Source organism: Opisthocomus hoazin, chromosome 1 (genome assembly GCF_030867145.1).
Source record: "Opisthocomus hoazin isolate bOpiHoa1 chromosome 1, bOpiHoa1.hap1, whole genome shotgun sequence".
Lineage (NCBI taxonomy): Eukaryota > Metazoa > Chordata > Aves > Opisthocomiformes > Opisthocomidae > Opisthocomus > Opisthocomus hoazin.
The window spans coordinates 27,442,728-27,462,918 of NC_134414.1; the positions used below are offsets into that span (position 1 = coordinate 27,442,728).

The 20,191-nt window shown below is 42.9% G+C and overlaps 1 protein-coding gene across 1 annotated transcript in view; it reads right to left on the bottom strand.

Moving 5' to 3' along the window:
* The window catches only part of UBL3 (ubiquitin like 3), a 60,188-nt gene extending 43,588 nt beyond the window's left edge, over positions 1 to 16,600 (bottom strand). Inside the window, exon 1 of the mRNA XM_075420047.1 lies at positions 15,665 to 16,600. Within this exon, the coding sequence (XP_075276162.1) occupies positions 15,665 to 15,691 (27 nt within the window). The 5' untranslated portion in view covers positions 15,692 to 16,600. The remainder of the gene's footprint in view (positions 1 to 15,664) is intronic.
* Between the last annotated feature and the right edge of the window lie 3,591 nt (positions 16,601 to 20,191).

The window sequence follows — 20,191 nt, forward strand, 5'->3', positions numbered from 1 at the left end:
CAAAAGAAGCTGCACTACAAAGTGTAACAGCCCACGTATCCACAGCAGAAAATTGATGGAGTTGAACAAATATACTTGTGGGCTGCTAGTTCTTTGCTTCTTTATACTTTAAAATGATTCAAAAAAAAAAAAAAATCTGACTCTTCAGGCCAAGTGTTATTTCCAGGGTTCCTGATTTATCAATTCTACTTTGTACATTTTTGATGGATCCCTCAGTAATGAAATCTAGCCATCCAAAGAGGTCTGCTAGAAGCACAAATGCAAAGATTAGTCTTGTCAAAAGAATGAAGACTCTATTTAAATATGTATTTACACAGTTACCATATCAAGATTCCTCTACATTAAAATCCTCAAAACATGAAGTGTTCAAGAAAAATAAGATGTAGCCTTTAAATATGCAGAGACAAAATATGTTTAGTTTCAAGATAATCATCAAGTAGCTTGGATACTGTTTCCTCTTTTACACATACCACAATTTATGCTGCAAAGGTTTCATATATGTCCATTAGATTTCTACCTTAACTTTAAAAAAACCAAACAACACACACAAAAAACTAATGTTTCAAAACTTAAAACTGAGCCAAAACAAAAGTGCTAATCTAAACACAGCGTAAAGGCTTCGTTCAATCCGTAACCCAATCTTTAGCAATACACAAGTACCAAAAGCTGCCCTCCAAAATATAAATGTAAAATGTATTTATCAAATTACAGGTATGAAATTTACTCCAGTATACAACCGAAACCCTGCAAGGGCAATGATAACAAGCTTCCCTGCATTCATATTTTACATAATGCCAAAGAATCTTCATTACTTAATTACATAAGCATAAATTTTCAACCCTCTCATATTCATTTCTGCTCTGAGGATATGAAATATCTTGCAAATATTTCAGGCCAAATGTCAAGAGAGACCTGTCAAGCTTCAAGCAGTAAGCATCTTTTAATCTAATCCAATTAAAAAAAAGCAAAAACATATCTGACTTTCTTTGCAAGACTCCATTACAAAAAAAAATCAGTATCATTAAAAAAACATAGCATTTGTATAGACGACATTCCTTCTCTCCTGCTCCACAAGTGTGATTACACACTTAGGCAAAAACACACCACAATTCTGCTGTGATGTTTAGAATAGACCATTCAGGTCCAATTTTATACAATAAATTATGAAGAGGATGGATAATGCATTTTCAAAGACTACAGATTAGCCCAGTTGTGTAGAAATTTTCATTTGTTTGGTAACTTAAATTACTTTCAAATTTACTCTACTAATGTGTATAAACTTCCATTTTCTTCTTTTTAACAGGTTGTATCCTGACAACTTAGGCTGGATCACGGTTGGCAAAGATCTGCAATCACACTGTACCTACTTCACCAAAACAAGCAGTAGTACACCTACAACTGTTCAAAGTGCCATATACTTGTAATTAGAGGAAGATCTGCTATGCTAAAAGAAATGTATTTTGAATTACAGAAAAGCTTCTTTCTCCTGCAGTGTTCACAGTCGTAGATGTGAAAGTTTTCTGTAGGAAATAACAAAGATGGTAGAACTGTGATTTACTGTGTATTAAAACATATAATGATTTTGAAGCGCTACTTAATGAATTTAAGCTGGGAAAAGACAACCTACCAAAGACCAATATGAAAGTGTTGCAAATGAGGTTTTACAAAGCCCCAACAGCTCAAAAGAATTATCTAAACATATACATTTAGTGCTATTTTTAGGCACTGTGAAGTACTCCCCCCAAATGGTGCTGCTGCTCCTCCTGAAGGGCACGGGTCTCCCATAACTTACAGGCATGGCTGCCTGCTCTCTCTGGCCATCCTGGACTCTGTGGCACCTGCTAACTGCACTAAACACCATGTTTAGGCAACTGAATCAAGTCTTCGAAATTTTATTGCCTATATTTGGTAATACAATATTTACTTTTGCCAGAAGGTGAGATCATGCTTACATAGCCACTTCTCAATAATTTTTCCACCCAGCAAAGGAACACACGTTGCTTTTCTATCTCCATTCAACACCAATACTGAAAATACAAACATTAAGGGATTGATCTGGGTATGTTTGTGTCTGGCAGGTGAGGATGTCCGTCATCAGAAACCTGTTATTACCTGATCCATTAAAAACTTCATTAAATGGAATTTAATCACTCAGAGTAAAAACCTGTGCATGGCAAGATAAAATTAGGACGACTCCTTGACTGTTTCTCGCTGCCCATTGTGCTTATACAGCAAATTACTGCCCATAAAAAAGCCTGAAGTCTTTGACACTGCTCTGTTCAGTGCCTGTACCTTTGTCACTAGATGGTTGTGTAATCATGATCTGGCTTCTCCCTGTACTCCTTTCAGCTGCTATCACCATCCATCCTACAAACTGCTCTACACTGCCCTAGTGAGGTCCCATCTGGAGTACTGTGTCCAGTTCTGGGCTCCCCACTTCAAGAAAGATGAGGAGCTACTGGAGAGAGTCCAGCGGAGGGCTACGAGGATGATGAGGGGACTGGAACACCTCTCCTACGAGGAGAGGCTGAGGGAGCTGGGCTTGTTTAGCCTGAAGAAGAGAAGGCTGAGAGGGGACCTTATAAATGCTTATAAATATCTGAAGGGTGAGTGTCAGGAGGATGGGGCCAGACTCTTTTCAGTGGTGCCCAGCGACAGGACAAGGGGCAATGGGCACAAACTGAAGCACAGGAAGTTCCATCTGAACATGAGGAAGAACTTCTTCACTCTGAGGGTGATGGAGCCCTGGAACAGGCTGCCCAGGGAGGCTGTGGATTCTCCTTCTCTGGAGATATTCAAGACCCGCCTGGACAAGGTCCTGTGCAGCCTGGTGTAGGTGACCCTGCTTCGGCAGGGGGGTTGGACTAGATGACCCACAGAGGACCCTTCCAACCCCTACCATTCTGTGATTCTGTGAAACTGCTACAGGAGTCCAAAATGCCTACAACAGAAAGACAATGCCATCTTTTCCAGCAACCCACCAAGAACCATTTTGAAACAATTCAAAAGATTTCTCTTCCCTAAGCCAACAGCTCCACATACACTCTAGGGTTTGCCAATACAGCTTCCAATGGAGCACCACAAAACAACTGTTGGCTTTACCCCTAAGTCAAGGCCAAGAACAAAAATACAAGACTACGAGATTTTAAAATACTGAATACGTGATTTTTGTATAGGAAATTTCAAATGCCCACAACAAAGAGCTATGGTTCTTCCTAAAAACTGTATCCCATTTTTCAAAACATACTGCAATCTGATTTTACAAGAAAAACTTATATGATACACAGACTGAAGAAAATGCTGTGCTTTTTCAAGTATAATTCTCTATCATCCATCTCCTGCAAAACAACATCTAGTAAAAGAAAAACTTCAAAACAGTACTAACAGAAGCACTAACTACACCGTTTCTTCTTCTCTCTCTGGTCTTCATTTCTATATGCTAAGAACTACAAAATAAAACAAAAACTTTCTTTTTTTTCATGAAGAAGAGAACAACAAAGGGGAACAAAATCATCTCCTAACAACATGCTCATTATAAATAAAATTCATAACCTAGGATGCTTATTTAAGCAGCAAAGTCAGGAATGATACGCAACAGCAGAATGAACTATAAAAGGCAGGAAACTATTTACCTTCACTCCACCTTATCTGGCATTAGTCAGCACTCTGAATTATCCACTTTGCTGCTTGCTTTTATTTTTTTTTTTTTAAGCTGAGTTTGAAATTTACCAAGCAGCACATTTGCAGATAAAGGCACTGACTGATAATGATTCTGTGCTCTATGGATAGGGCAAGCTGTCTTTCCTACATTTTTTTCTTTAGGAAATGAAAAAAGTAGAGAATTCAAGGGAGATAATTTAAGAATAAAACTAAATCCCTATGTCCTTGAACATCAGAAATTGCTGTGGATTTGATTTCTTCGCTTGAGATTGCTTCAGGTTTAAACTGATAGCACACTGTTTGAAAAGTAGGAACATGAAGATTGACAGCTATATTAAGGCAGTATTTGATTATAAAGTGCTCAAAATTTCAGTTCCTTTGAACAACAACGCTTCAGCAAAATCATATGATTCTCTGTCAATAATAAGAGCTGAAAAAAATACTAACATAGCCCTACAACAATGGAGGTATGAAAACCAGCTTCCTCTAAAGCATTAGCCTCAAAACTTGCTTTTTACAACTTGTTAACCAATATGGTTACAATTCTTCTCCAAATGTTCTTGGGAGCATCTATCAATGTGTAAATATTTTATTGACTTTTGCATCATTTTAATTAACTCGCTGTCCACATGGAATAAAACCTTCACATCAGCAAAGGGCACACTAGCTTAATCAAAATGTTGGTACAGTCATGCAATACAACTACTCTGAACCTCAAAGACTGACAGGCACTGAACATACACCAGAGCAGAGCTGGCCAGAGAAATTTCAACAAAATTTGACAAAAACATAAAATGTCATTAAAAAAAAATTGATCTTGTTTGAATTTTGTTTGTCTGACTGCAGTTCAAACCATAAGATGTTATTCCCTGCAACTCTGCTGCAGAGTTATCTAGTGTAAGAGTTTATTTAAGTGAAACTATGTTCCACAATATCCACAATTTTTTTACAAATAACAACCTCTTATCTCACAGATCTTCCAAAAATAAATGGATTTTTAAGAAGTGCTTGTTAAGGAGACTAGTATCACAGGAAGGCTCAAGACTTATCTTCCAAGAAAAGTCCGAGCAGTACAGGAAGGTAAGGCACCGGTCCAACCTCTGGACAATGAGGAGGTGCTGAGTAAGGAAGGGACCCTGTGAGGGTGGAAAGCACCCTAGAAAAAGGGACAATTATGCATTTACACCACAGAATGGATAAACATTGTTGAACAGTCTTGATCCTGATATGTATGACTGGTTTTGTACTTTATTTTACAAGTAGAAGAGTTCCATCTTAATGGGAGTTTTCCATGTACAATATAAATACCGCTATGGTACATACACTGTACTCACAGTGGCAAAAAATACAGGATAAACTGTATTTGCTTAAAAGCCACAAATCTGTATTGAAAAAGACAGCTTCAGCTTAGAAGGGCCAGGCTCCTTACAGAGGGATTTTAAACTCTTCATAGTCAATTCATGGAAAGATATAGCTGCGACTCGGGAGTCCAATCTCCACCAAAACTTGACAGATTAACTTGCCCATTAAAATCTTTCCAGGCCTACTCACCTCCTGCAGCAAGTGCAAGGAGCGCATACGTTAGCATCATCAAGTGCCAGCACCAGAGCGCTGGAACAAGAAGTATTCTGCACCTTGCACTGGAGCCCTCCATTGCCAGGGAAATCCCCATCTCCAAAGCAGAAGAAATGGGCACACGGGGCCCATTTTCATTCCCATAACAAGTGGCACGTAGGAGAAAGCTAAAGAGTCCCATCACCCCAGATAAGGTGAGTGATGACAGTTCACTGCAAAACTGCATGCTTCAACCCTCCTTTTTACAATTAAGTTTGAAAAATTAGAATTTTTTAGATCCTTGCTACTGAAGAAGCCTTAAAGTACACCACCGGGCTCCTCTGCTACCCTATTCTGAGCACCTACACTCTTCCCTTGAACCACCTTCTACAGGACTCCCTTCTTAGTGAAACAACTCAAAGGCAACCATCTTCCAAGCTAAAGCAATTCTGCTAATACGTACTGCCACCTCCCCTTGAGCCCTCATCACAACCTCACTTACAGTTAACGTAGCATTCCACCCACTATAGTGGATATTTTAAACCTCCAAATAATTTTAAACATATGTAATTTGGGAAAAAAATTACTCATTTCCAGATTTACATGAAATCCCGGTTCTTATGCAACTATACTGGCCAGGGGCAACAAGTAGACAGAAATCAAACACAGTTGCAGTTTCCCTTTAATAAGAGCCCGAGTCATCTTGCCATTAGTTATGAAAACTAGATCCTCAACACAAAGTCAAATTTCTCAGTAACAAGCTGTTCTCTCGGTGCCACATCTGACATATCGCACCTTAAAACCCCTGTGTTGCATGTACATGACTAGAAATACTCACTAGCATATTTTTAACTTTTTTTTTTTTTAGATAAAACCTTCTCTTCCTTTGTACTTGAGCATGAAGTGAACTAGCATAGAGCTGGCACTCATACAAAACACTTGCCGTGTCTTTCAATTATAAAGGTGGTCTTTAAAATAGCTTCTCTTGGAAATCCATAGCACGATGAATACACACTACAGCACATTTTGGTACAAAATCTTTGAATACCCAAGTCAAACAATCCCTACACATTTTTATGGTCAAAGGTAACGTGCTGGACAAACGCCACCTTACAAGCATGGAGTGCCTGACCAGACATACAGTCGAACTAGAATGGCTCCAAGAAATACTGCCATGACCTTTGTGTAATAGGGAAAGCAAATGCATCTCCTAAGGTGTTCGCAAGAAGGGCTGAACAACCAAATCCAGTGTTCCCACCACACTCATCAGTACAAGGGTGACCTCAGGCAGGGATTTACCTGCAGCACTACCCATGCTGAGCCACTATCAGGGGGCAGCTACAGCGTGCACATGATGCTGTGCCACAATGAGTCCACCTTAATGTAGGACGTTGCAGTCCAACAGTTAAAATCCAGAAAATGAACACAAATGAAAACTCAGGACCTCCTCATAAGAGAGAGCACACAACTAATAGAGAGAACAGCTCTTTAATCATTCTTATAAACATACAGTAATACATCTTCATCACCACTTATGTGCTGTAATATGGGAACTGGAAGTTATTAATTTTGTGTGTGATTTCACGTTAATTTCATAATTACTGAATCATATGCAGTTAGTGAATGAGAATTTACTCCTCTCACTTAAAATCTTTTAACAAGCTTTCTGAAAGTTTGGGATTTATTGCCAAAAATAACTATACAAGTATACAAAGTATAAATCGCTAAAACATGCAAGTCCAATAAAGATTGTTTCCATCAGAGATCAATAACTCGAATTCAGAAGTGAGAGCTAAGCTTTCACTACCACACTGTACAGCTGTTATGATGTATTACTCGCTTGCACTGATTAAAAGTTTATTCATTCACAGGCAAAATGACATAAATATTCAGATTTAATATGCTCTAAGTAATGTGTTATGCATCAAATACAACCACAGAACATTATTCCAAGAATCAAGTTTATTTTGATGTTCATGTTATTGCCCATACAATTATGAATTCTATCATTAAAAAAAGAATACTGCAACTAGGTATTTCAGGCTTTAAAAGTACATGAAGGCTTCTAATCAGTCCCTTATAGTATATAAAAGACAAACATGTCTGAAAAATGTTAGACAGTACTTCATCTTGAAAAAAATATTGGAAAGAACTACTATTTCAGAAGAATTATTTTATAGTAATATAACTTACTATAACTTTCCTGAGGCCTACTAGCATATGGCACATATATTCACATGCAGATTGGCACTAATCTACCTTGAAGAAGGCAATCCTAAATTTACACCCCCAGCTGCAACAGACTTTTGACTAACACTGCACATCACTTATCACTACTCCATTATTTCTCTATATTAAAAACATTTGTCAGATTCCAGAGACAGATTAAGTAGTACCACCTAGAATCTATGTTAAGTATCAGAAACAGATTACGGTGCTGTGGATCTCTGCCAGACCACAAAGCTTTATCATATCATAACTCCACTGAGGAGATACCAACAAATGCTACAGTATATGACTTTGAAGTACTATTCTTTTTTTAGGTGAAACACATTGTTCTTTTCTATCTCTGAAAGAAAAACACATTTAGTTTCCTTGTGTTTATTCTGAAATTGGTACTATACTTTTGTCAATTGCTTGAGAGAATCTCTTATGCAACATGAAACAGTAAATATTGTATAATGAAGATCACAGAAGAGCTTCCAGAAGAGCTCAGGACCACCCTTTGAGGGGAAAAAAAAAAAAAAAAAAAAAAAAAAAAGGAGCTAAGCTTTCATTCCCATCCAAACTACCAATAGATTAGAGTCACAGATTAAAACCCAGATCCTCAGCCTCAGCTAAAGGTAAGACCCACCTTTATTCCTCAGCAGTGGTCCAAGCCATTGACATAACTTAGATTAGTCTGAACGCTGATTTGTGCCAGCTCTCAAGACAAACCAACACCGTCACAGCAGGTAGACACCAACACAAGCACTTCCAGACTGCATCCCCGTGCTGTTGAACATGAAGTGCCATTTTGGTACCTACGTCCCACTAAGGCATAGACTCATTTTTTGGTAGTAGAACAAACCTACCAAACTCTTAGGCAGAATCTGTTTTCACTTGTTTAATTTATACAGGACACATAAAACTCAAAGAGTTTCTTCCTTGTTTCTGTCTCCATAACAACAGTATCATGGAACAAAGTCTCAGCTAAACTCTGCCACAAACTTTCCATTTAACTCTAAACTGAATCTCCCAAATAATTTTAAGTAAAAAAACAGACCAAACCCAATCCACAAATGTAATCCTGTCACCAGCAAGCTATTTTCCAACTTCTTTACAGAAAGTAGAAAAAACTACAAGACGCTGATGGCAGTGTCACACTTATGTAATCTGCCAAATCTTCATTTTACACAAAGTTTATATTTGTGGAGCATATACACTACATTTTTTTTAATCAGATATCAACACACTTGCAGAGTCTTACTACAAATTGAGAGAGGGCCTGCACTGTGGCTAGTTTACAAACAGCAACAAATTTATCCTCTGTCAAGAAGCTAAACTCAATCCCAGTCAGTGACCACAAAATACTCCAAATTTCTACAAATATGTAAGACTGCTCAGCTGCGATTGCGTTTAAGTATTTCTCTGAGGCCCAGCAGACCTACAAGAAAGTCTTAACTTTCTCTTTAAGTGTTGTTCTCAAAAATAAACAGACCTCCTAAATAATTTTCCCTACATTCTTAGAAAGCCTGTTTAGCAACTACTCTCCCCTTTCAAACTTCAGATACAAAAAAGCATAGTATTGAAGTGCATAGTGCTATTTGCAGAACCTTAACTAATGTCTCGGCAACCTTTTTTTTTTTTTTGAACAATTCTTACAGGGTGTTGCTTCTTCATTCTTTTCGTCTATCAGTATTTCCTCACTATGCTTGCTTGCAACACTTGGTGGTACATCTGTGAACTGAAATTTGTCTGGAGATATACCAAGTGAAAAATGTTCCAGTCATTGCCTTAAGATGTTCTGCAACATATGTATAACAAAAGCTGTCAACAATTAAAGGCTGTCCTTCTAGCAGAATTTACAGGGTAATTTTTAACAATAACTGAATTTCAAAAGACAGACCTCTAAAGTGCATTTAAACTGATCAAGAGCTGAGGTTTTGGAATTTAGATTTGACATGAGAAAACATTAAAATTCCTCACTGACATTCTGCTCTTTTTCAGTAGCTTCTAAAATGAAAGCACTGCACTCAGTCACATCCCTTTAATAATTATGGTGAGCTAAAGTTTACCCATGCAAAATTGTGGCAGTGAAGGGTTGCTACTTCAGTAGGCTCAATTAATTGCTGTAAATATAGACAATGTGGAAAAGAGTATTGATCAGCAGCTCTGCCTTTCATCATAGCTACAATGAGAAATAACCAAGTTAGTGGATCCAATACCATACCAAGAAAAGACTGAAAATAAGCCATACTATCTTTCACATAAAACCACAAGAATGATTTGTCACATTCCAGATATTTCTGGATTCCTGAAAGCTAGAGTAGCACTCACCAGCTGAGTCAGAACTAAGCTCTCCATTCTGCTCAGTATTGCATAAGCTTATCTAGTGACATGACCAAAAGTTTACATTCTGACTTTACTGAGAAACAAAGCTGACTGAGCAAAAATATAACACAAGTAAATCCCACTTACTGCATATACCATGACGATGGATTTCAACATTCACAGAAGCTGTACTTCGGAAGAACTCTCAGGTGAAAAACAGAAAAGCATGTCCTTAGTCATCTTGTTTACAGTATGATAAAAGTATTGCTTACCAAGTCTGCTGCAAGGACCACATTCAGACAGGCTCATTTCCCACTACAGCCTTAAGCCAAGCCAAGGAAAAGATCTTGGTTTAAGGCTGTAGTGTGCCTTCAATGATCTAAAATTTAAGTTTAGATACCCACAAACAGCAGCCACAAGCTCCAAGATGAAATACAGACTACCGGTACCTGAAGTTGTCCCTAATTCCACGACTGAGAGCTGCAACTTGTCCTCATTCAGGCCCTGACTGAGCTGTCCAGTTCCCACAGATGACATCTGGCAATTTTTTAACATGCAGAATCCAGTGTTCCTGCTGTAGAGGTGAGCATTGCTATACTCAGATACTCAGCATTTGTTTTGTGTCTCAGCCCTGCTGGAACCTGCCAGCAACTACTGCTGGCTTCCCAGCATTCCCAACAAGGGAGGAGTTAAATGTCTTTCAGTACACATCCCCTCCAGTATTTATGGGGTTAGACAACAAAAGTAGAGAGAAACCAATTCAGGTAACAACAACAAGAAGAGTGGGTGGCAGGAAGGAAGGAACAGTTTACACTGCCAGCCTACACTTCCACCTGAAGTACAGCGCTGCAACTGGGGCCCAGCAAAAATATCAATCATGATCTCATCCACAGGTTACAGCCGTTCAGCCCCGAATAAAATGAGACGAAGGACATGCAAACATCATTTCAGAATACGTATAATGTGTCAGGATGCTATGGAATTTCCACTACAGTGTCATACATAGAAAGCCAGTCATTATCTAACAACCAAAAAGATATATCTTAGTAAACAGGTAAGACTTTTTTTAATCTGTAGAAGAAAAAAGTGGGTGTGGAAAATAGTAAATACAAATCATTTTGAAGTATAGCCAAATATATATATTCAACATCAGCTTTGACAAGTTTATCCTTGGCCACTGCTGCAGATAACAGTGAAGGAGGTTCTTCATCTCATTACAATAAACACTGCAATATGCTACAAAAGCTAGCTCCATACACAAGGAGTCAGGAAGGAGCTTCTTCAAGCTCTTCTTTCTCACACAGATCCCACCAATTCCCTCTTCACAAGGAGGCAAAACAACCCGAATAAAACACTGAGAATGACAAAGGATAGGATACTCCTATCTGTTACAATCAGCAAACAATAGTGAAAAATCAAAAAAGGGAAGGAAAAAATAGCCGCACAGAAAAACCCGATAAGCTATTTTTATCTTAGAATGTAACAAATTAGAACTTTCAACAAGAGGGGTGCAAAAATACAGAAAAATTAGACTTTTATTATAAAAGAAAGTTTAAAAATACAGAAAAATTAGACCTTAATTACAAAAAAACCACTTAAGGGACTAACTAATGACTATATGCACAAAGGCTACTAGGGATACAATAACTTTCAAAACTAAGGAAAAGGTTCTACTGAAGGCAAAAGGAAAAGCAGTTAAAATACAAGAATAGAAATGTATGACTTACTACATCTTATCCGAGACATTAAAATATTATAAGTGAACAAAGTATTTTCTTTCTGTGTTCCAAGCACATTATAATGACAACCGCACTTACTATTCTTAAAGAGTTTTTTAGACTGAATGATGGACAACAAAACTCAGCTACCGTACAACTAGCTACTCCTTGGAGTCCCTCCTGTCTGAACCTTACTCCTGGATGCCAAGATTCCCCTACTGATGTAGCATCCGTTACAAGTCCATGCTTTTCCCCTGTTAGCCTCCATTAACATATATTAAAAAGGAAGTCCTTATGTATATTAAGCTATTCAACACTATTCTGCACTAAATTTCCTAAAAAAGAACACGCACATATGCATTCCCATTAAAGATGCTGACACTAACAAGGCATCAACGGAGCAGGGTTTCTATCTTATTCCTCTTCCACCTGTTGCCCCCTTCTAACATTCTCCATGTATGTGTTTTAGACCATAGACTCTATCCTCTTGCATGTCTGCAAATGTCTCGCACCAAACATTCAGTTTTATTAAAAATAATCTCTCCCATACCACCTACATCTCCTAAGCACAGCACATGGGTTTAACAGCTGTACATAATAAAATTCAACCCTTTAACTGTTTGATAGATTTCAGTGTTCTGCTGTTAAATGCCAAAACAACCCAAAACCAAACCAATCAAACAAAAAAACCCACCTCACTATGGGCCAAAAGCATCACTCTCGACTACTACTTGGACAGAAAAAGAATTTGATATCCTAGAGGGCATGCCAAGAACTGCCCAGGAAGAAAGTCCTGGTAGAACCTTTTTGTACCTACATAAAAGTCAACGACACAGGAAGCAGTGGACATTGTAATACTTTTCAGTCATACAGGCCCCTCACTGTGAACTTCTAAGATCCCTGAAGAATTATATGTGTAAGGAGAAGCAGCATAGGCACACAGCACACAGACGCAGCCTCCCAGATTCCTGTGGTACCTCCACTGAAATAAAGGGGATTATTCAACGGAGTAATAACTTCTGGACTAAGTACAGGATTCTCATAGCTTGTTTTAAAATAGTCAGCTACAGTGTTTAAACAAATACCACATCATTTTCATCTGGTCCACTGCAAAAAAAAAACCCACAAAAAAACAGTGTGATTAACTTCACAAGTCCATAAACCACCTCATGTCTCTTTATTACTACAAAAAGAAATCCAACTTGCAAACAGCCCTGCTGTTACTTACAGTCAAATTCAGGCTGCTATCGAATGGCAAAACTGACAAATTACCTGACGAAATTATTGAACCTATTCAGAGATGCCCTGTTGCCACCACGATCGCCAGTACTTATGTGAAAACTTAAACAAAATCAGGCTCTAGATATGCAGTATCATCTTCAAGCACTGCCCCACACGTGTACTCCTAATTAAGTTAACAAAACTATTCAAGTACAGGGGTCAATATTAGCAGGTTTCATTCCAGGAGTGGAGTTTTAACCTGCAAGTAGTACATATTGCTAAGGAATAATGCACCACAAACTTACAATGCCCGGAATGTGGTGTGTCACTGTCCAATTTATTAGTGGAATGCAAATGATAAAGTACTGTGTTAATTATTTAAGAAGGGATGTTGAAATGGTTAGCTGCTAAAATCTGTTGTAGTCCGAAAAGAAGTCAACTAGATGTCAGAGAAAAGGGGGCTACATCAAATCATGCCTACATACAAGTACAAAGCTTACTGAAGATTTGATAATTTACTATGAATTTATGTATAGCAGATCCTTTTCAAAGGTGGGACAGGAAGACCCTCTGCAAATCAACACATTTTTAAGGAGCAGCAATTATAATAGTTTATTATTATTATTATTATTATGATTATGAGAGGTTTAGTTCATGAATCCGACAGTTTGAAAATTATTATAATACTTGAGTAATTCACAGCAGATTTACTAAATGTGACGGAGTCTTCGCAATATGAGACTCCATCACACTGATGCCAACTCCTACAGAAATGGGAAATAATTTTTTTGTAAATGCAAATTACACAGTGGGTGGATAAGAGAAATGGGAACTGCAAAATCCTACACTAAATAAAAACATACATAAACAAGGTGACAGCCTGGTAAGTGCTCCTCTTTAAAGAGCAATGAAATAACAATCCCATTTTCTTTCCTGAGCAAGCTCCTTTGAAATAAGGAGGACAGTGACAAAAGAAGACCCAAAATGAGTTTTCAAGTCCTCGTTTCACAAAGTAATATTTATTAGCTGTATTTAAAAACTTGAATTTCTACAACACACTTCAAGCTTCCAGAGAGAAGATGTAGCTAATAATGCAGAAACTCAGCAGAACGATCCTAAGAAGGACCAGAATATTTATTCTGGTCATATTATTTATATGAAATCCTACCGGCATTGGTAACATCTTCAGTCAAATGCTTTTGTAATGACTCAGTATTTAAACATCACTATGTATAACAAGCTTCTTCCCGATTTGAAGAAACCGAGCACCACTGCTAGGCCTAGTCACCCTTGTCAGTGGTGTTCTCATTATATCATAACAACAGCAGGAAACAGTTTCATAGAAACAAAGGAGTATTTTACCTATCCTGAAATGTGTGTATGTCGTATAAAATGTCAAATGTCAAACATCACCAGCCCAGTGGCAGCATCACGATTCCCAGGCAGGCAGGACCTAGGAGGAGTGTGGAGGTGGCAGCGTGCTCAGCCCAGGGCAAGAGGGAAGAGGAGTGCTTCATGGCACTGACAAGGGACTCCTCCGGGCAATTTAAACAGGGATATGCACCCAACCCTCCACAGCTAAGGAGAGGATTTCTGTGATATAATGCAAGATAGACACATGCAAAGGAGAAGGGGGTTCAAAGTACTCTATCAGCCAGAGAGACCTTAAAAAGAAATATATGAAAATTGATAGTTGAAAGGATTTAAAGTCAGAGGCAATTGTCACCTCATCACCCGTCTCTTCCAGGGGGCAAAAATTAATTATAGCACTTGATAAAGGCAGGGGAAGGATAAAAAAAAAAAAAAAAAAAGGTGAGCTTAAAAGCATGTTCAATCACCCTCAATATCTCATTGTTTCTGCTTTTTTGGCAGAATTCACTCATTTTGACTACAGTACAAAAGCTGTGAAGGGAACACTGAAAGTAAGCAACTACAGGATACCACTATTTCAATAGCCATACATATGCACCATTAATTGCATATCGGTGGCTGAAACAAGGACTACTCGGTTTTATTGTTAGCACTACCGAGGCAGGTTTTACTCGCAAAACAGAACTCCATCCTGGAAATAAAAACAAAAGCATGGACAAGCCTGCTGCTTTTGGAAAAAAAAAGTACCTTTAAATGTGAACAGTCGTGGGGAGATACGTGAAAATATTCTGCCATAAGAATAAAGAACTAACATGTCAAACTGCAGCCACAACTTTCCCCCCCCAAATGAAGTGACTTATGGAAGTCTATACAAATGGACAGAAAGCTTACCTAGCTGACCCGACCCACCCTCCGTCCTCACGCCCAGCGATACCTCCCTACTTCAAATGCACCGAGCCGAGCACCCAACGCAGGCTGAAGTACAGCCCGCCATAAAAAAGAAGTACTCGGAGTGCCCTTGAAAAATGTCCAGATTGCAGCTGGTGCAGAAAGGACCTCGCCATGTCAGTAAGCGCAGGAGAACTGCTCTCTCGCTCCTGACCCGGCAGCGAGCGAAGGGTTTTTTAACTTCCCATCCACACCGGCAGCCCAAGCATCGGCAGGGAACAAGTGGAGCGTGAGACAAGAAAAGGGAAAAGGCTGAGACTAAATTTCAGCTGGTTCGGAAAGAAAAGAAAATTAAAAAAAAAAAAAAAAGAGAAAAAAGGGCTGGAGTAAATAACCCTGAAGGCTCTACTTCGCCTTCCTCTCGCCCCGAGCACGCCTGGGCAGAGCCGCAGGGCGGTCAGACGCGAGGGGCCGCGGGCAGGGGCGCAGCCGTGTGTCCCCCCCCCCAAAAACAGCAAAGCAGAACCAGCGCTGTGGGGCGGGGGGGCGCCGGGTATTCACCGGGAACTTTCTGTTCCTTAAATGTCACCGAGATTTTTTTTTTCTTTTTTTTTTTTTTTTCCTTCCCACGCCCCCCTCTCCATCTTCTCCGCCAAAACAGGCCGGAATAAACGTTACTCCCCGCAACAAGACTTTTAAACGAGGAGCGTAAGACTCACCATATCAGCCGGAACGCTGCCGGACATCTTGACGTTACCCTAAATGGCTTAAAACCGACTTAAAAAATAAAATAAAAAAGGCAAAAAAACCAAAAAGCGAGCACCAAAGACAACCCGCCGGAGATCTTCAAGCAGCCAAGCCGGTGTCAGCGTCGGAGGCAGCAGCTCCCAGGTCCCCGGCGGCGGCCGGCTGAGGAGCAGCAGCGTCCAGGGGCGAGCGGCGCCGGGGCTGCGGCGGGGGAGCCGGCGGGAGACCGGAGATGGCAGCAGATCCCTGTCAGCGGCGGCGGCGGGAGCAGCACCGGCGGTGCCAGGTAGGGCAGGCGGGACTGCACCGCCACATGAGCTGCGTGCGGGCTTATGCCCCCTCCCCTCCCCTCTCTCCCTCTTCCTCCTCTGCCGGCCTGCAGAAATGACGACGGGGTGATTCACGGGATAATGGTGCGTCCAAGTCACCTCCTCAGCCGGCGCGGGAGACCCAGGCGGGACGTGGCTCCTGCCCTCGGCGGCGGGGCAGGGAGGCGGGAGGGCCGGGGTGGGCCCGGGGCCGCTGGGGAGGACGCCGGGCTTCGGCCCCCCCCTAGGCGGTGCGCGACATTCAACAGGGTCTGGCCGGGGAGGGCTGCCTGAGGGGCGGCCGGAGGGGAAAGCCCACCCCCGCGACGCTCCGGCGGCGACGGCACTCGGCGGGGGTCGGGGGGCGTTCAGCGGTGGCCGCCTCCCGCAGCCTCAGGTCTCCGCTCGCATCGCCGCCGCCGCCGCCTCCTCCTCCTCCTCCTCAGCCCGTCCTCCCTCCCCCGCCTCGTCCTCCCGGCGGCTCCGGGCGTCCCCCGAGAGCCCCGCGGTGCCGGTCCTCAGCGCGATCCTCGCCCGCAGCCGCCCCCTGTCATCTTCGGCTCAAACCAACATGGCGTCTGCCGAGCCGAGGAAGGGGACACGACAGGGCAGGGACGGACCCCCCCTCCCCGCCGCCTCCGCCTCCTTCCCCGCTCCCGCCGCGTCACGCGCCGCCGCCCCGCGCGGCACCATGGGGCTTGTAGGCTGCCACGGAGGGGGGCGGGGCGCGGCCGGCCTGGCCCCGCCCCGCCGCGCCGAGGCCCCGCCTCCGCCCCGGCAACCGTTGCTAAGAGCGGGGAAGCGGCCGAGCCGCGGGGTGCCCGGCGGCAGAGCCCCCCCCGCGCGAGCCCCGCGGGGATCCCCCCGTTCCCCGGGGGTTTCGGGGCTCCCCTCGCAGCCCCCCCTCCCAGCGCGGGGTCTGCGCCCTTGGGCGGCTGCCGAGGAGCAAAGGAGATTTTTAAAATTTTATCGGTTTTCGGTCTTTCTTGCTGCGCTCCGGATCCGCGAGTCTGAGCCCGCACAGCCTTCCTTTGTATTTCTCATTGCTTACGTTATTTTTCAGAGTTCGAAATACCAAGCTTCTTGTCTTTTTTTTTTTCCCCCAAACCTCGTATTTCTATTAACGAGAAAAGCTCCCGTAAGATTCGTGGTGGAAATGATGACTTCCAGCTCGGAAACATCTGGAGAAAGGGCACTTGGCATGTAAAATGTCCCCTTCAGAAGCCGTCCTGGTTCGCTGTGGCAGCACGTTATCTGAAATGGTGTCTTTTCTTTTGTTTTATTCCTTATTCCATGCTGCTCCCAGATACCAGCATTCAACAAAGAAAGGCTGTGCCGGATGAAAAGCGCGTCCCACCTTGAAGACACAAAGAAATCCTACGCAAGTGTTTTGGTTTGGGCTGGGTAAATGCCAGGTGCCCACCAAAGCCGCTCTATCACTCCTCCTCCTCAGCTGGACCGGGGAGAGGAAATCTGATGAAAGCCTCAAGGGTTGAGATCAGGACAGGGAGAGATCACTCACCAGTTACCATCACGGACAAAACAGACTGAACTTGGGGAGAAAAAAAGTTTAATTTATCACCAATCAAATCAGAGTAGGATAGTGAGAAATAAAACCAGATCTTAAAACACCTCCCCCCCACCCCTCCCTTCTTCCCGGGCTCAGCTTCACTCCCGTTTCTCTCCCTCCTCCCCCCGAGCGGCGCAGGGGGACGGGGAATGGGGGTTACGGTCAGTTCATCACACCTTGTCTCTGCCGCTCCTTCCTCCTCAGGGGGAGGACTCCTCACACTCTGCCCCTGCTCCAGCGTGAGGTCTCTCTCACGGGAGACAGTTCTCCATGAACTTCTCCAACACAAGTCCTTCCCATGGGCTGCAGCTCTTCACGAACTGTCCCAGCGTGGGTCCTTCCCAGGGGCTGCAGTCCTTCAGGAACAGGCTGCTCCAGCGTGGGTCCCCCATGGGGTCACAAGCCCTGTCAGCAAACCTGCTCCGGTGTGGGCTCCTCTCTCTCCATGGGTCCACAGTTCCTGGCAGGAGCCTGCTCCAGCGCAGGCTCCCCACGGGGTCACAGCTTCCTTCAGGCACCCACCTGCTTTGGTGTGGGGTCCCTTCCACGGGCTGCAGGTGGAGATCTGCTCCACTGTGGACCTCCATGGGCTGCAGAGGAACAACCTGCCTCACCATGGTCTTCATCACGAGCTGCAAGGGAAGACTCTCTGTTCCGGCATCTGGAGCACCTCCTCCCCCTCCTTCTTCACTGACCTCAGTGCCTGCAGAGTTGTTTCTTTCTCATCATCTCACTCCTATCTCTCGACTGCCATTTTTCCGCAGTTTTTTTGCCCCTGCTTAACTATGTTATCCCAGAGGCACTGCCACCGTTGCTGATGGGCTTGGCCTTGGCCAGCAGCAGATCCGTCTGAGAGCCAGCTGGCACTGGCTCTATCGAACATGGGGGAAGCTTCTTGCAGCTTCTCGCAGAAGCCACCTCTGTAGATCTCCCCCACTACCAAAACCTTGCCACGCAAACCCACAACAACAAGGTGCAGATCAATTGAAGTGCCTGGTGGGAGGGAATGAAGAGCCAGGCTCTTCTCAGTGGTGCCCACTGACAGAATGAGGCAATGGGGACAAGATAAAAGCCAGTAAATTCAATCTGAGAGACTTCTTTGACCGTGAGGGTGACTGAACACTGGCACAGGTTGCCCAGAGAGGTTGTGGAGCCTCTGTGGACATACTCAAAACGCAACTGGACATGGTCATGGACAACATACACTGGCTGACCCTGCTTGAGCAAGGGGTTGGACTAGATGACCTCCAGAAGTCCTTTCCAACCTAAATGATGCTGTGACTGTGACTCTCCTTTGACAGATATTTTCATACTACCATCATCCCCAATTTCAGTCAGGTCTTCTAGCCACCAACAGGATAAAAAGGCTCATGTCTGTGGGAGTAACGGCAAACAGTTGAGGCATCTCTTTTTCTCCAATCGGGTATCCTTGAGGCACAGAGAAAGTGCAAGGGTTCTTCATTCTTTTTTCCTTTTTTTTTTTTTTCCACTTTCCTAAAGCATGTAAATACTACTCATAGATGAGGGCTCAAGGGATGAGCCCTGAAGGATGTCTCTCCTTCCCAGATAATACACATTCCTGGGCACATACGACTTTCCAGTTAAATCACTGACAGACTGAAGAATTATAAATAGATCTTGCTGAATGGAGTCTATACTTAGAACATTATTAATGTGGGATTTTCCCTGAAAAAAGTAAAAAAAACCCTTACATACAAACCTTACATTTGAATAGGCTCTTGAGCTCTGCTCCAAGACCATCGTGCAGACCAGCCGTTTACTCCACGCCTGTTCAGGCGCCTTGAGGTGATCTCAGGGTAATTTAGGAGGTGCCTTGCCCGTGCCCTGCCCACTAGCACCGTCGTAGCGGAGGGAAGAGAATAGGCACTATGACTGCTTTTCAGCTCACAGCTGTCTCCTCATGTAAACTGAAATTGATGGCAACTCAACATGGTGTCCTTGGCCATGTGGTGACAGCTGAGGTGCAAGGCCCTTCCCAGCTCCTCTGCTACAAGGAGCCAGGACAAGCAGCAGGGCTTTGTAGTCGTTTAGAGCTCACAGGGTGAGTTGCCAAAGGTTATATCAGAACACCCTTCCACTGAGCATCAGGAAGTCCATGTGCTCTAGCGAGTCGGGCAAGTAAGGGCACCGACAAGCACAGACAAACTGGATGAGGGGTCAGCAGGGCAAGCAGGCAGCAGCAGGGCACAACTGCTGCGTTGGAGATGGCTCTTTTAGAGTATTTAGGTGGATGAGCTCATCTGTGGCACGTAAAGGTAAGCACATACATAGGGCATAGCCATAGGAAAGAATACAGAAGATAGAGAGCCTAAGCCAGCATGATTCTATGTTTTTTTCTTTTTTGCCTCTAGTTGAACAGCCTGTTAGAAGCAAGGATCACGCATTTTGTGTTGATGAAGCAGTGGGGTACAGGAGGAGTCAGGGGACTGTCCGTGCGACTTCATCTACGCACTCGGGTTGGTCAGCTTTTCTGCTGAGTGTTGTACAAAGGAAGAGCTTCTCTCTTTGACACGCAGCTGTGCTGTCCAAGAGACGGCATGAACAATTAGCTTTTTTATTCTTCTCATTGCATACTTGAACCTACAGTTATGACTGCAGGC